Below are 13316 nucleotides of genomic sequence, written 5' to 3' on the forward strand. Positions count from 1 at the left end.
TCCCTTCTGACCGTAACATCTATGAATCGCGTATGCTGCGGCTGTGCACATGCACACAGCATTTATCAGTGACATTATTGGCTACATTGGCTAAAAATAGCCAATGTAGCCAATAATGTCAATTTTCCACTTATCAGACCAGCACCAATATGGACCAATATATCGGTGCACCTCAAGTAATAGCTGTTACCGATGAAAGATGATGGCTCACACCTTGATCTGTTTAGGGCAGCCTTAAGAGAAATGCAAGGGTGAGAGGCTGAATGCATCTGCATAAGTACCCCACAGTCATTTGTTGCTTTTTGGTGCAATGTATCCATGACCCTTTGATTGTTTTAGTGCATAAAGCCAAAATGGGTCACCTAGTCCCCTTTTTGTCTCTGCTCTTAATTTAAAAAAAAAAAAAAAAAAAAGCAGGAACTGGAATAGCAGCCCAACCCTGAGATGCTTTCAAGAGTGCTGGGACACCTTTGCAGGTTGTTGGTTGGTTAAATTCTCCTAGTCCCTGCAGAACTTTCCAAGCAGCATGGGATGAAAATTTGATCAGGATGAGTTGATTAACTTGAAATTCTGAAGTCACAGGAAAATAATTTGAATGGGATGATGCTTGATTTTTATGTTCACTTGTATTGTGTATTCTTCACCTGTCAGTGGGCTCTTAGACTGAAGTTCCTTGTTTTAATTTTACAAAGTGGAAATTGACACAGTGATCTGTATGTGACTTCTAAGATGGCTAACTCTTAAGCTCCAACTGTGTTTAAAATCAAAATTAATTCTATTTGTAAGTTATGGCGAGACGTACATACACTGGTTTCAGCTGAACCGTAAGCAAGCTCATGTATTTTGCTGCCTCCTGGCTTTCTCATTCACCATTTCTCTTGGTTTTTCAAGTACAAAACAAGGGACAAACCCCATGACCAAACCTGCCTATCAACAGGGAATGAATTTGGCTCCTTATTCAGGAAAGCAATCTAGTTGAGACTGCTGCCCAACAGCAACAGTTTCAGGCAGCTGTAGCTGACCCTTATCATAACCCTTTGTTTGTTTGGTAATGATGGCCCCAGTTGGCTCTAATCTCCCCACAAATTTTGCTTCATTACTTTCAGAATCCTAAACCTGGATAAAAAACAAGTTGATTTTGTTTTAAGTTGTCCATCTCCTTCACGTGTAGAAATGCTCTATCTGATTTCTTTTTGCTCATGCTGTAATGCTTATGCCATGCAGAGGACAACGATTCTGTTTGACAATGTTTGAAGAGACTAATCACTGGAGTAGTATGATGTGTAGCCATTGGTATGGCCTTTTAACTTTTCCAGGAGTTGCAGACCTACAAAACTTGATGCCCTAGAACATAGCATACCTTTCACCCTTTGCCAGGAGCATAGTCGTAGCTCAGTAATCTCGTTAAATGACACCGGACAAATTCCGTTAGTGGTTTTTAAATTTAAATGAACCTTCTAGAGATTTTTTTTCAGAAAGTCTAAAAATAGGCAAATACTCTCCCTTCCTGAAAAAGAATGATCTTTTTTATAGTTGTTTTTTGATTCTGATGTACTTCATATGTGACGACTGAAGTTGTATTTACAGTGATCTCTGAATGCTTTGCCAAGTTTAACTGAACTGACAAATATTGAACAAGAGGTCTTGATGTTTCAATCCTTTGCTGCAGATTGAAGAAGGAATTGTGGTTATGGAAGATGATTCTCCTGTGGAGGCCATTAGTACCCCTAGTACACCTCGTAACCTTGCTGCTTGGAAGATTAGCATTCCGTATGTGGACTTCTTTGATGATCCCTCTGTTGAAAGGAGAGAGAGAAAAGAGAGGATTCCTGTATTTTGTATCGATGTAGAAAGAAACGATAGAAGGGCAGGTAGGAATCCTTGTACATAAAGTATTACTTTAAAGATTGTATCAAAATATCTTTATTGTCTTCAAACGAATGTCTAACAAATTAAGTCCTTGAGAATGTGGGTGTGCCTTAACATCAGTTGAAAACGCAGCTTTGCGCCATAATATGGTACTTTTACAAACACCTGCTGGTACAGCACCCTTTTAGGCATATTCAAAAGGAGAGGATTAGCAAGGCTTCAGCTTTCATTACATAGAAATTTCCATCTATAATGGTATGTTCAAATACCACATGCTTCTGGTATCCTATAACATGTGCTGTGCTTCTGTGACTTAGCGCTAGGTCGTGAACCATATTTACCTATATTCAAGATGACTCTGAATTTTAAAATAGGATTCAAATTGGAGGGCAGGTGGTGGGGGAGGGGTGGGGGCAAGCAGGTTGATCCTTGCCCCCAACACCTTGTCCCCTGATGCCTGTCTGCTACTACCACTTGTGCCCCTTGCCTGCCTGTCCTCCACCTCCCTCACCTTTTACCCTTACTCTGGCTCCAGCAGGCTCATTCCCTGCTGCAGTCTGGGGCAAGGAGCATGCATTTCCTCTAGCCCCTTAACAGTGGTGGTGGCATGTCAGCTCTGGCCCTGGCACTGCTGCTGTTACTGGTTGGCCTGGCTGGAGCTGGAGTAAATGCATGCTGTGGGGTGGGGGGGATGAGTGGAAGGGGCAGAGGCTGAGGCTGTGGGTGGAGGAAGAGATGTGGGTGGCGGGGTGTAGCTGAGGCACTGGGGAGGACAGGCAACAGCTGTAGCCCCAAACCTGACCCTTGGTTGAGGCTGGAGCCACAGCAGCCTGGGTTTTAGCAGCCTGCCTCCTGCTGCTGGAATCCAAGGAGAGGGGCACTTCCTCATGTTTTATAGGGGGGAAAATAACTTGGATTTGAATAAATATGGTGTGTAGCTGGATGCGGATACATCAGAATATTACTGGCAATACTGGGGACTTAATAACACTGAGGGTTTTCTTTCTGTACTCTTTAATATATGCTTGCTGTTAGGTGCTGATATATCGGTGCCAATCTGATATGTAAGGAAAATTGACGGTATCGGCAATCGGCTTTTTTGTCTGATGTGACCGATTTTAATGTTTTTGATAAATGCCCTGTGCATGCGTGCAGCCACAGTGCAGCACAGCATGCAGGTGACCAGCAGCGCAGCCTGGCAGTGTGGAGAGCAGCTGGGTCCAGCTAGCAAGTCTGTGAGGGAAGGGGTTTGGGGGGGCAGATCAAGGCTCCCATGGTGAGGGAGGGAGTGGGCCTAGGGCAGGGAGTAAGCACTGCACAGCCAGGGCGGGGCATGGGATAGAGCTGTGAGCAGCTTGTCTGGGGAGTGCGGGGGGTGGAGCACGCCCTCTGGGAGGGCATGGGGTGCATGTGCCTCTGGATCTGCACGTGGGTCAAGGGCAGGCTATTCCCCACTCCCCATGCTGCTGCTGCCTTCCCCAAGTGCAACTCTAGCCCAGGCCCCCTGCCAGAAAGAGCGTAGCCTGCCCTTGAGTTTAGCCTGCCCTTGCCCTGCATACAGATCTGGGGGCACATGCTCCCCCCCCCGCCCCCCATGCCCTCCCACAGTGGATGGAGCGGCGGGAGCTGCCCCCTTCACACACCCCTGGACGAGCCACTTGCAGCTCCGCCTTGGCTGTGCGGCCCCAGCCCCACTCCCTCCTTCAGCGTTGGGGCCTCGATCTGCCCCTTCTTCCACAGCAGACTTACCAGCTGACACTGCTCTCCAAGCTGCCAGGCTGCATATCAGTAATTGGATTGGTATCGGCCAGTATAGCTCATTAAAAATCAGTTATCTGTATCGGCCCAAAAAACCTCTATCAGTGTACCCCTGCTTGCTGTGTTGAGCTCTTTTTGCTTTTTTCATCCTTTTCCCAAGTATAGAAACAGATTTTACTTCCAATGTTCTTTTGTTTTGTGTGTTAATCTCCTCAGTTGGGCATGAGCCTGAACACTGGTCTGTCTATAGAAGATACCTTGAATTTTATGTGCTTGAGTCTAAGCTAACAGAATTTCATGGTAAGTTCAATTTACCCAGGGAAGTTGCCATCCTGTTCTAGGGATTTGGTTTTTTAAATTGATCTGAAATTAAAGATAGTAAAACAGGTTTTTCTTTTTTAAAGAAGAATTGAATCTTTTTTCCTTTTTACATATCAGGCACATTTCCTGATGCTCAACTTCCTTCAAAGAGAATCATTGGCCCAAAGAACTATGAATTCTTAAAGTCAAAGAGGGAGGAGTTTCAGGAGTATCTACAGGTATAAGACAAACTGCTCTTGCACTTTTCTAGATTGCCTAATCATGAGGCTAGTACAACTTTACTTATACCAATTTGTTCCCAGTAACTTTCAGTATACTAAAAAGTGGCTTATGTTCAAATACCACATACAAAATATTTGTGAGTTTTCTATGACATGAACACTTTTTTTTAATGTACAATTTTAAATGTTTAATTTTCAAACATTGAATTAAAAATATTGGGTAAACAAGTAGTTTTTAGGATACACTGTTTTAGGAATCTCTTGTTGATGGTAAATAATTGGGAAATCAATTTTAAGCATGTTCTTATATCCACTTCTCTCATTCTTTTTTTATTTTGTTTTGTTTTTTCTCTCAAAGAAACTGCTTCAGCATCCAGAGCTGAGTAACAGCCAGCTTTTGGCTGATTTTCTGTCTCCCAATGGTGGAGAGACTCAATTTCTCGATAAAATGTTGCCGGATGTAAATCTAGGTATGTAACATGGTTGCCACATATCTTGATAAATAGGATTGTTAGGTGCACTGTAATGCAGACAGTTAAACTGAGGTCAGTACTGACTGTCTGAATTTTTGTAATTTTTGGGTGTGGAGGGAAATGTGATCTTTCTGCTGCACAGCTAGATTCTGGAAGACAAGGTATTTGACATTTACATCTAACTGCTGGAGAGGAAGGAGTATTGTGAGGACAAGCTGAATATTGAAGTCTAACAGATTTGATGTTGAAGATCATGGTTTGGTGGGTGGGAGAGGGAGAGAGTTGATAAGACGAATGTTTTTTAATTTACTTTTAGATGTTAGCTGATCAAATCAGTTTAATCTAGAAGTTGCCAGACTCTGATCTCTCACCCAGAGAGTAGTGGTGGATGGGTCTTTTTCGACCTGGCGAGATGTGAGCAGTGAGGTTCCCCAGGGCTGTGTTCTCGGGCCTGCACTGTTCAACATCTTCATCAGCAACTTGGATGAGGGGGTAAAAAGCCCCCTGTTCAAATTCACAGACGATACTAAGATGTGGGGGGATGTGGGTATGCTAGAAGGGAGGAATAGGCTGCAATCGGACCTAGACAGGTTACAGGGGTTGGCAGATGAGAACACGATGGGTTTCAACACTGACAAGTGCAAGGTACTGCACCTGGGGAGGAAGAACCAGCAGCATACCTACAGGCTGGGGAACTCCCTTCTCATCAGTTCAGAGGCAGAAAAGGATCTTGGAGTCCTTATTGATACCAAAATGAACATGGGCTGACAATGTGGGGATGCGGTCAGGAAGGCCAACCGCACCTTGTCATGCATCCACAGATGCATCTCAAGTAGGTCCAAGGAGGTCCCCCTCTATGTGACACTGGTCAGGCCGCAGTTGGAGTACTGCGTCCGGTTCTGGGTGCTGCACTTCAGAAGGGATGTGGACAACATGGAGAGGGTCCAGAGGAGGGCCACTCGCATGATTAGGGGGCAGCAGGGCAGACCCTATGAGGAAAGGCTAAGGGACCTGAACCTGTTCAGCCTCCACAAGAGAAGGCTGAGGGGGGATCTAGTGGCCCTGTATAAAGTAGTCAGGGGGGGACCAGCAGGCATTGGGGGAGTCCCTGTTCCCCCGAGCACTCCCAGGAGTGACAAGGAATAACGGTCACAAGCTGGCAGAGGGTAGATTTAGGCTAGACATCAGGAGGTGCTTCTTCATGGTTAGGGTGGCTAGGATCTGGAACCAACTTCCAAGAAAAGTGGTGCTGGCTCCTACCCTGGGGGTCTTTAAGAGGAGGCTGGATGAACACCTTGCTGGGGTCGTTTGACCCCAGTACTCTGTCCTGCCATGGCAAGGGGTTGGACTTGATGATCTGCTCAGGTCCCTTCCGAGCCTATAAACTATGAAACTAATGTTGTGCTGTTTCTTGCATAACAAGAATATTGTATTGAATTCAGGATGGTGTGTCAGCGGTTCATTCTGTAGCTTTAGGCTACTTTCTGGCAGCTGTGACCACATCATTCAATCTTTCTAGATTTTCCTCTGTTGGTACAACTTAATCCCATTCAAACAAGTTTGTGTCCTGTCATCATGGCTTTTTGGATAGACATGTTTGATCCAGTCCCAGGGTGGGGTGTCACTTCCTCTAACATAACTTCAGTTAGTAAAGAGTCTTCTAGTAGACAAGAATTAATTTCAAGAGATGTGAGAAGTACCTGTACACAAAGCTTACATAACCTTGCAATTTAAAGTCATTATACAACAATAATTTTCTTGTCTATTTTATTTTATAGTGTTAAAAAGCTCCACATATTCACTTTAAAGCATCCTTAAACTGTTCTGTTGCACTTTCAGTTGTTCAGATTAATGAGGTTCTGTTACCACTAGGGCTATGGCCCAGCGAATACCAGGAATCCCTTATTCCCAGGGATACTCTGAATTTTTCAACACCATATGTTTCTGCTGGCTGACCTTTTATTAGAGGCGGGGGAGTAATTATAGAGCTTTCCTTTGTGGCAGATGCTTGCGAAGGAGGAGAAAATGAGTACAGGTTTCCCTTGATTTTTATCCTGTATGTGCGTTCCCACAGAACGGCACATAAATCGAATTTGCATAAAGCGAGCCCACTTTACAATGTAACATGGGGATAGGTTCCCATGGTGATGAGGGAGTGAGGCTGGGACTAGGGAAGGGGCAGGGGTGCTGCTCCTGGGGCTGCACAAGGCAGCAAAGCAGAGGGAACAGAGCAGCATTTACCCCAGCCCTGGCTGCAGCAGCCCCAGGAGCAGCCAGTGCCCCGCGGCCCGGCGGGTCCCGCCGGCCTGCAGCCGCTGGGCTGTACCGTGCTCCGCCTGTCTCCACTCACCTCTGCTCCTGGGCTGCGTTGTGTCCTGGTACAGGCAGTTGGTGTCAGCTGCTTCTGGGGCTGCTACAGCCGGGGCTGGGGCAAGTGCTGCACCCCACACTGCCTGGGGCTCCGCTTGTCCACACTCAACCCAGCCTGTGCTGGTGTGGCCCCAGGAGCAGCCAACACCAGCTGCCTGCACCATGGCATGGCTGAGCCCAGGCGCAAGGGCACAGGTAGAGCATGGTGGAGCCTAGCGGCTGCAGGCAACTGGCACCAGCTGCTCCCAGGGCCTCTGCAGCTGGGACTGGGGTGAGTGGGGCCACGGCCCTTTCCCCTCCCCCCATGGACTTACCTGCATGGGTGGGGGGCATCTAGGCTGATTGCATAAGAGCGAATTTACCTCGCATATAACAAATTATGGATCTAAATATGCTCATCACATAAGAGCAAATTCGCATATAAAGAACCCGCATAAATCGAGGGGAACCTATATTGGAAGATGTTGCAACAAGTTAGTGACTGTAACTGAAAGAACTTTTTTGTCCCAGTCATGCAAGCATAACAATTATTGACTTAATTCATTGAACCATTTGGTTCTTTTTGATATATTATATGTCCTCATCCCCATGATTCCTCTATCATCTTTTCTTGCACTTTAGTGCCAAACATCCAGAGGTGTGGCTGTTCACATTCTCAAGCTGCTTTAGAAGACTGCAGAGGAAAGCCTGTAGAACTTGGTTTTCATATTCATTAAGAAATCTGTTGTGTTTTTGTAATTTATGAGTACTAATATATTCAGTTTTCTTTTTGAGGTGAGTTGCAAGTTACGTCTGTAACTTGCTTGTGTTTAGGAATTGGTTATTATCAGATGTCTGCTTTTTAAAAGAGTTTTACTTTAAATGAAGCAATAAACTTCAGTGGCACAAGCTATTTTTTTTAGACCGTCAAAATGTGGCAGGAGATGAATTGTAGCAGAATACAGGTTTTCTTGCATTGGTGCTTCTGCTGTTTAAATCTTAAGTCTCAACAAATGGTTGTAAGAAATCATACATACAGATAATAAAAGGTGGTCATGGTTTCAAAGAACTTATAGCATAACTAGGTCTGACAAAAAGGGAGGAGAAGGTATCTGTTCTGCTATTCACGAGAGCATGTAATAAATGTTTGTTCTTCGTTTTAGGAAAAATGATAAAATCTGTTCCAGGGAAGCTGATGAAAGAGGTGAGTTGATAGCATTTCTAGGTAGCCTACATTTTAACTTCAAATTCTGACTTTAATTGTGTATTGGATTTGTTTTGGAGCAACCTGTATCAAATTTAAACTGATTGTCATTGTTGCTTTGTGTGTTTCATTTCAGAAAGGTCAGCATCTGGAGCCATTCATCATGAACTTCATTAACTCCTGTGAATCTCCCAAGCCCAAACCAAGTAGACCAGAACTTACAATTCTCAGTCCCACTTCTGAAAACAACAAGAAGGTACAGTAGGAGTACAGAAGAAGTGCATCATCTTCCATATCCTCAATTTAGGGCTAGAGTAAAAGGGAAAATCCATGAAGTGACAGTTTGGCTGCACTTGTTAATGTCTGCTCTTTTGTGTGGAGAGGGTGCTACAGAGGATTTTTCTCGTGTTCATGTTCTTTTCAACTTGTTGACCATTTTACTTGTCCCTGTTTGGACTGGAGATTTAATATTATATGAATCAGGTGTAAAATAGAAGGAAGCTTACATACTATAGAGCCCTGACATGAATATTTTCCAATGAAGAGGGAAGGTGAAAGCAACAGAGTAGTTGGAGAGCATGGCAGAGGCCTGAGGTCAGCTGCTTTGAGGGTAAATGTAACAGTGGGTTTTACAGACAGATAGCCAAGACAAGTTGGTGGTGAAGGGTTTGGGGCTTACATTGTCAAAAATTAACTGTTGCAAACGTACAAGAGCTGCTACTTGTTTGGCTGTTCTAATTGAAAAGATGTGAGGTAGGGCATAGAAGTGGGGAAGTGAAGCATGCTACTTAGGCGTTTGACCACTCTTTTTTCCATGCATTCTTTTAGATCAGGGACATCAAACACATTTGAGTTGACAGGTTGCATCTGGACCCACAGGGCTTTTGGTTGAGGTTAGCACCACTGCCATGTTGGCACTGATTTCCATGCCAAACAGGGATTGAAAGACAGAAATTTGGCAGATAAACACAGAGGCAGCTTTTAACCCCCCCCCCCCCCCCCCCCCACGCCACCCCCAAGTGCTGGCTATGCTGGCACAGTGGCTCTGGGAACCATGGCGAGAAGCCTCGCTGACTGAATCCATATTGGCCCACCTCTGCAGGCCAGATCCAGCCCGTGGATTGTAGGTCTGACATCCCTACCCCAGAGCCGTGACATTCAGTCCTTGGCTGGCTCAGGAGCTACATGAGTGATCGGTGCCAAGCAAAGAATTCTACTGAGGTGAATTGTGGCAGACTCGCTCCTGTTAAAAAGAGAATTGGGTGTGTTGTGTGTTATTCAGGATTCCAGGAAAAGACCTGTCCAGTACATACAGTATAAAAAATGCTAATCTTTTCTTTAAAGAGCCACTCGAGAGCTGTGGTCCGGTGTTCCTGCCTTAGAAAATATGATTTTTAATTTTTAGTTGACTTTCTCTTACAAAATTAACTGTGATAATTTTAGTGAGGGATTTTATTGGAAAAGAGTATTTTAAAACAAATTTTGTTTTTTCTCTACAAGGTTGTCCTTAATGAAGGTAAATTATTGGGATTTGCATTCAGGATAATACCTGGGGCTAGAGTCTAGTCCAGCTATTAGGCACCTAATTAGATTTGGGTGCTTAAGTGCGAGTCCCTTCCACCCTGTCCAAGTCCTGACTGTGTGTTTAATACATCTGCTTTTGAAACACTGTTGTCTAATGTTTAGAGTCGTGAGTTGCATAAAAGCGGCAAAGAGAAGTCACCTACCTTTTGTATTAACTCTTTTTTAAGGACTGGAACAGCCATTGAAGACTCAGGCCCACTTATGTGCCTAGCTGATGGACTAGAATCTGGCCTCTAGGCCACAGCTTTATACATCAAGAATTGATAGAAAAAAATATACAACTAGGTGCACATTCTGTCCTTTGATAAATAAATACCATATTTTCTAGCATATTTTCCCCCCAAAACAGCTGGGGAAAATTGGGGTGTACACTATATGTGAGGAAAAGGACTCTCTATAGGTCTAGACATCTGTGGGGGGAAGAGGGTCAGAGTGATGGCAGCATTAGTTGTGGCTCTAGGAGTCGTGGCAATTTAACACTGCCACCAATTTGCCACCATTCTCTCTTCTGTCTCCCTCCCTGTCAATTTCTGGACCTGTGGGGAGCCTCTTCCTAGCCACATACTGGATCAGGACTGTGCCTTGGCTTGGTTCGTGGCCAGACTCAGTACATCAAATCCAACCTAGCACTTGGCTCCAGAGCCAGAGAGTGTTCCCAAAGCCAGTGCACAGAGCCAGACTCAGCACACAGCCTAGGAGCCTGTGCGCTGGATGGGGCCTTGCTGCATGGCCCCAGCACCGTGTTTTCACTTTAAAGCAGGGGTTGTCAACCAGGGGTACATGTACCCCTGGGGGTACTGAGAAGGCCCTGGGGGGGTACACGTGGGCAGGTGGTGTACCCCCCAGGGCCGCCACCCACAACCCTGTGCTGCTGCATTTTGGTTCAGAAGAGTCCTGCTTAAGACACCAAATGGCGCCACTCATAACCCTGCACTGCTGCCTCCCAGGAGCAGGGCCAGGGTGGGGCGAAGGCAGTGGCGCCCCTCTGCGGACTGCACAGGCTCCAGCCACGTGCCTCCTCCCTCCCCCTGCCAGTCTGGCTGCCTGCCCCCGCCTGCTCTGCGCCTGGCTGCCAGGGATATGCTTATTAAAAAAAGGTTGAAAACCTCTGCTTTAAAGCGTTCTTTAAAACATGCTGGATTAGGCCCTGCTGTGCTGTGTGCCCTCAGCCCTGGAGATTCCAGACCTCTGGTACTTACTTGAACTCCAAGGTAAGATTCCCTCTCCTTGAGGCTTGCCAAAAATATAGGGGGGATGTTTATATGCAAGAAAATATGGTATATTCATTCTTCATTTCTAAGTAATGTGAACTTCACCTTACAACTGGATTGGCAGACTTTCTGTACCTTTTTTACTGGCATCCAGTTATAGAATTAATTGGTCTGAACTTCTGTTTTTGTATTGCTGCCAGAGCTAAGGGCCAATCTTTTCATTCAGCTACTGTATCCTTAGCTCAGTGGGAAGAGGGATTCCTTTATAAACCTATTTCTATGTTTGGAGTAGGATCCAAATTCCATTGAACTTCATGGCATGACTCTAACTGACTTGGATTCAGCAGATTTGAATCAAGCTCTTTGCTCTTTGGATACCCTGAATTCTAAACTATTCTTAATGTAGATTACCAGCTCATGGTATAAGAGTGGGATGACTTGGAATAAACTATATTTGTATGCGACTTTAGAAAGGAGGATTGATCTTTCTGGACAGGTTTAGGAGACTGTGTCAGTTTCTCTGTGTCACAGACTGTCATTCAGGCCAGGTTGGTTTTCCTCTACCTTTCTTTTTATAGCCTCTGTTGCAAATTATTTGGAACAAAAGTTAGTACATGTCAGTGCAGTGGGGCCCTCGTCTCTGGTACTTGTGCGCTCTGTGGGGAACACAAACTTGTTGAAGAGAAGCATGGTTCTGTGTATACTTGTAGGTTGATCTCCAAGGATAGCAGTGATTTTTGTTTCAAATTCTTTTATTTAGCACTTCTGCTTTCTGCCACTAATGATTTGAGAGCACCATTAGCGAAAAACACTTAGTTTTAAATTGAATTTGTACTGAATTCATCCAAACACTATCCCCAAGTTAAAGCTTTATCATCTTATCTGAAACGTTCCTGGTTATAGTGACATCAGCTCTTGATTACTGAGAACATGAGAAGCTAGAATAGTTTGTTTGCTGTATGAAACATTGCAAAACTAACAGAACTGCCTACTGCTGTAAACTATTCCACGTTTTTGAATGCTTGGAGAAAAGAGACTGGCTGTCTCTCATAGTTTGAAGTCTTTAAGAAATGTATGTGTAAGCGTTAAAGGTTTATTAATTCTGAGGGACCAGATACAAAGCAAAAATAGAACTAGGTTTACAAACTGATACTTTATAGTCAATATGCAAAGGAATTTAATTGAGATGACAACCTTTTTTACTAAATCCAGAGCGTTAGCTTATTTTTACGTGTGGGTCTTCACTGGTCTACAGTATCCTGGATTGGAACAGTTTGTTCCTGTCCATACAACAAGCTTATGAGGTCTCTGAAAACCACATAGGTGTCTGACAGTTTTATAGATCAGGTTTAGGTAAACCTGGCATGTTCTAAATACTCAGTATGCTTGCAGTCTTCACACAGGGCCAGTGTTAAGGCCCAGCAGTCATACCATGGCATAGAAAAGATTTTACTAATTTTACTTGTACTAATAATGATCAGTAATGATTTTTTTCAGTATGGCTAATATCTTTCTCTCAGTGATTATCTGAAAGGTTGCACTTTGAACACATTCCTCTAAATGTGCTGCTGTTTCTAGCATTTTGGTTCAGAAGAGTCCTGCTTAAGACATCAATAGCTTGAAATTGTTCAAAGCTCTTGTAAAAGTCCAGTTTACTAGGACATATAAGGAGAAATATGTATATCATGACTTCCTTACCTATTTTTGTATGAAACAGGTTGTTTTCTATGTATCATTTAAACTTTTGGGGAAAATATTGATAACTGAAATAGTTTGATCAGAACCCAAAATTATTTAATTGAGATTGAGTTTGACTTTCATGGGGATTGTAGGTCTCATGATGAACCACTTTCTCCCTTTGGTGAGAGAGAGAGAGATGCATCAGACAAGTTTCTACGCATGATATATCATGGGAGATATAGTTTGCCCAGAGAGTACAGCCAACAGAGGCATATAGGAACATAAGGAGTGAACTGAAATTTCTGTGCATCATTCCTGGAGTACTGTGTCCGGTTTGGGCACCACCGTTTAAGAAGAATGTAGATGAACTGGAGAGAGCACAGAAGCAAGTGATAAAGATAAAGGAATTGTATAGAGAGAAGCTGAAAGAACTAGGCAAGTTTAGTCTGAAGACAAGAGGATTGAGGGGCTCAAGGTAGCAGCTTTCAGAAATTTGAAAAGGCTGCCATAAAGAAGATGGTGACACCTTGTTCTCCCTTGCTACAAACATTTGGAAAGACAGCAATGGGCTTAAACCACAGAAAAGTTGGTTTAGATCAAATCTCTGGAAAAATTTCCAAACTGAAGAAGAATAGGGCAATAGAAT

The 13316-nt window shown here is 44.1% G+C and overlaps 1 protein-coding gene across 9 annotated transcripts in view; it reads left to right on the forward strand.

Annotated features, from left to right (window-relative positions):
• Positions 1 to 13316, forward strand: part of SNX14 (sorting nexin 14) — a 97503-nt gene that overhangs the window by 56072 nt on the left and 28115 nt on the right. For all 9 annotated transcript variants that reach the window (XM_025208213.1, XM_006027108.3, XM_025208211.1 and 6 more), the window contains 6 exons: positions 1670 to 1871; positions 3844 to 3927; positions 4066 to 4166; positions 4528 to 4639; positions 8155 to 8195; positions 8332 to 8451. In XM_025208213.1, coding sequence (XP_025063998.1) covers positions 1670 to 1871; positions 3844 to 3927; positions 4066 to 4166; positions 4528 to 4639; positions 8155 to 8195; positions 8332 to 8451 — 660 coding nt within the window. The remainder of the gene's footprint in view (positions 1 to 1669; positions 1872 to 3843; positions 3928 to 4065; positions 4167 to 4527; positions 4640 to 8154; positions 8196 to 8331; positions 8452 to 13316) is intronic.

The sequence above is a fragment of the Alligator sinensis genome, unplaced genomic scaffold, assembly GCF_000455745.1.
Source record: "Alligator sinensis unplaced genomic scaffold, ASM45574v1 scaffold55_1, whole genome shotgun sequence".
Lineage (NCBI taxonomy): Eukaryota > Metazoa > Chordata > Crocodylia > Alligatoridae > Alligator > Alligator sinensis.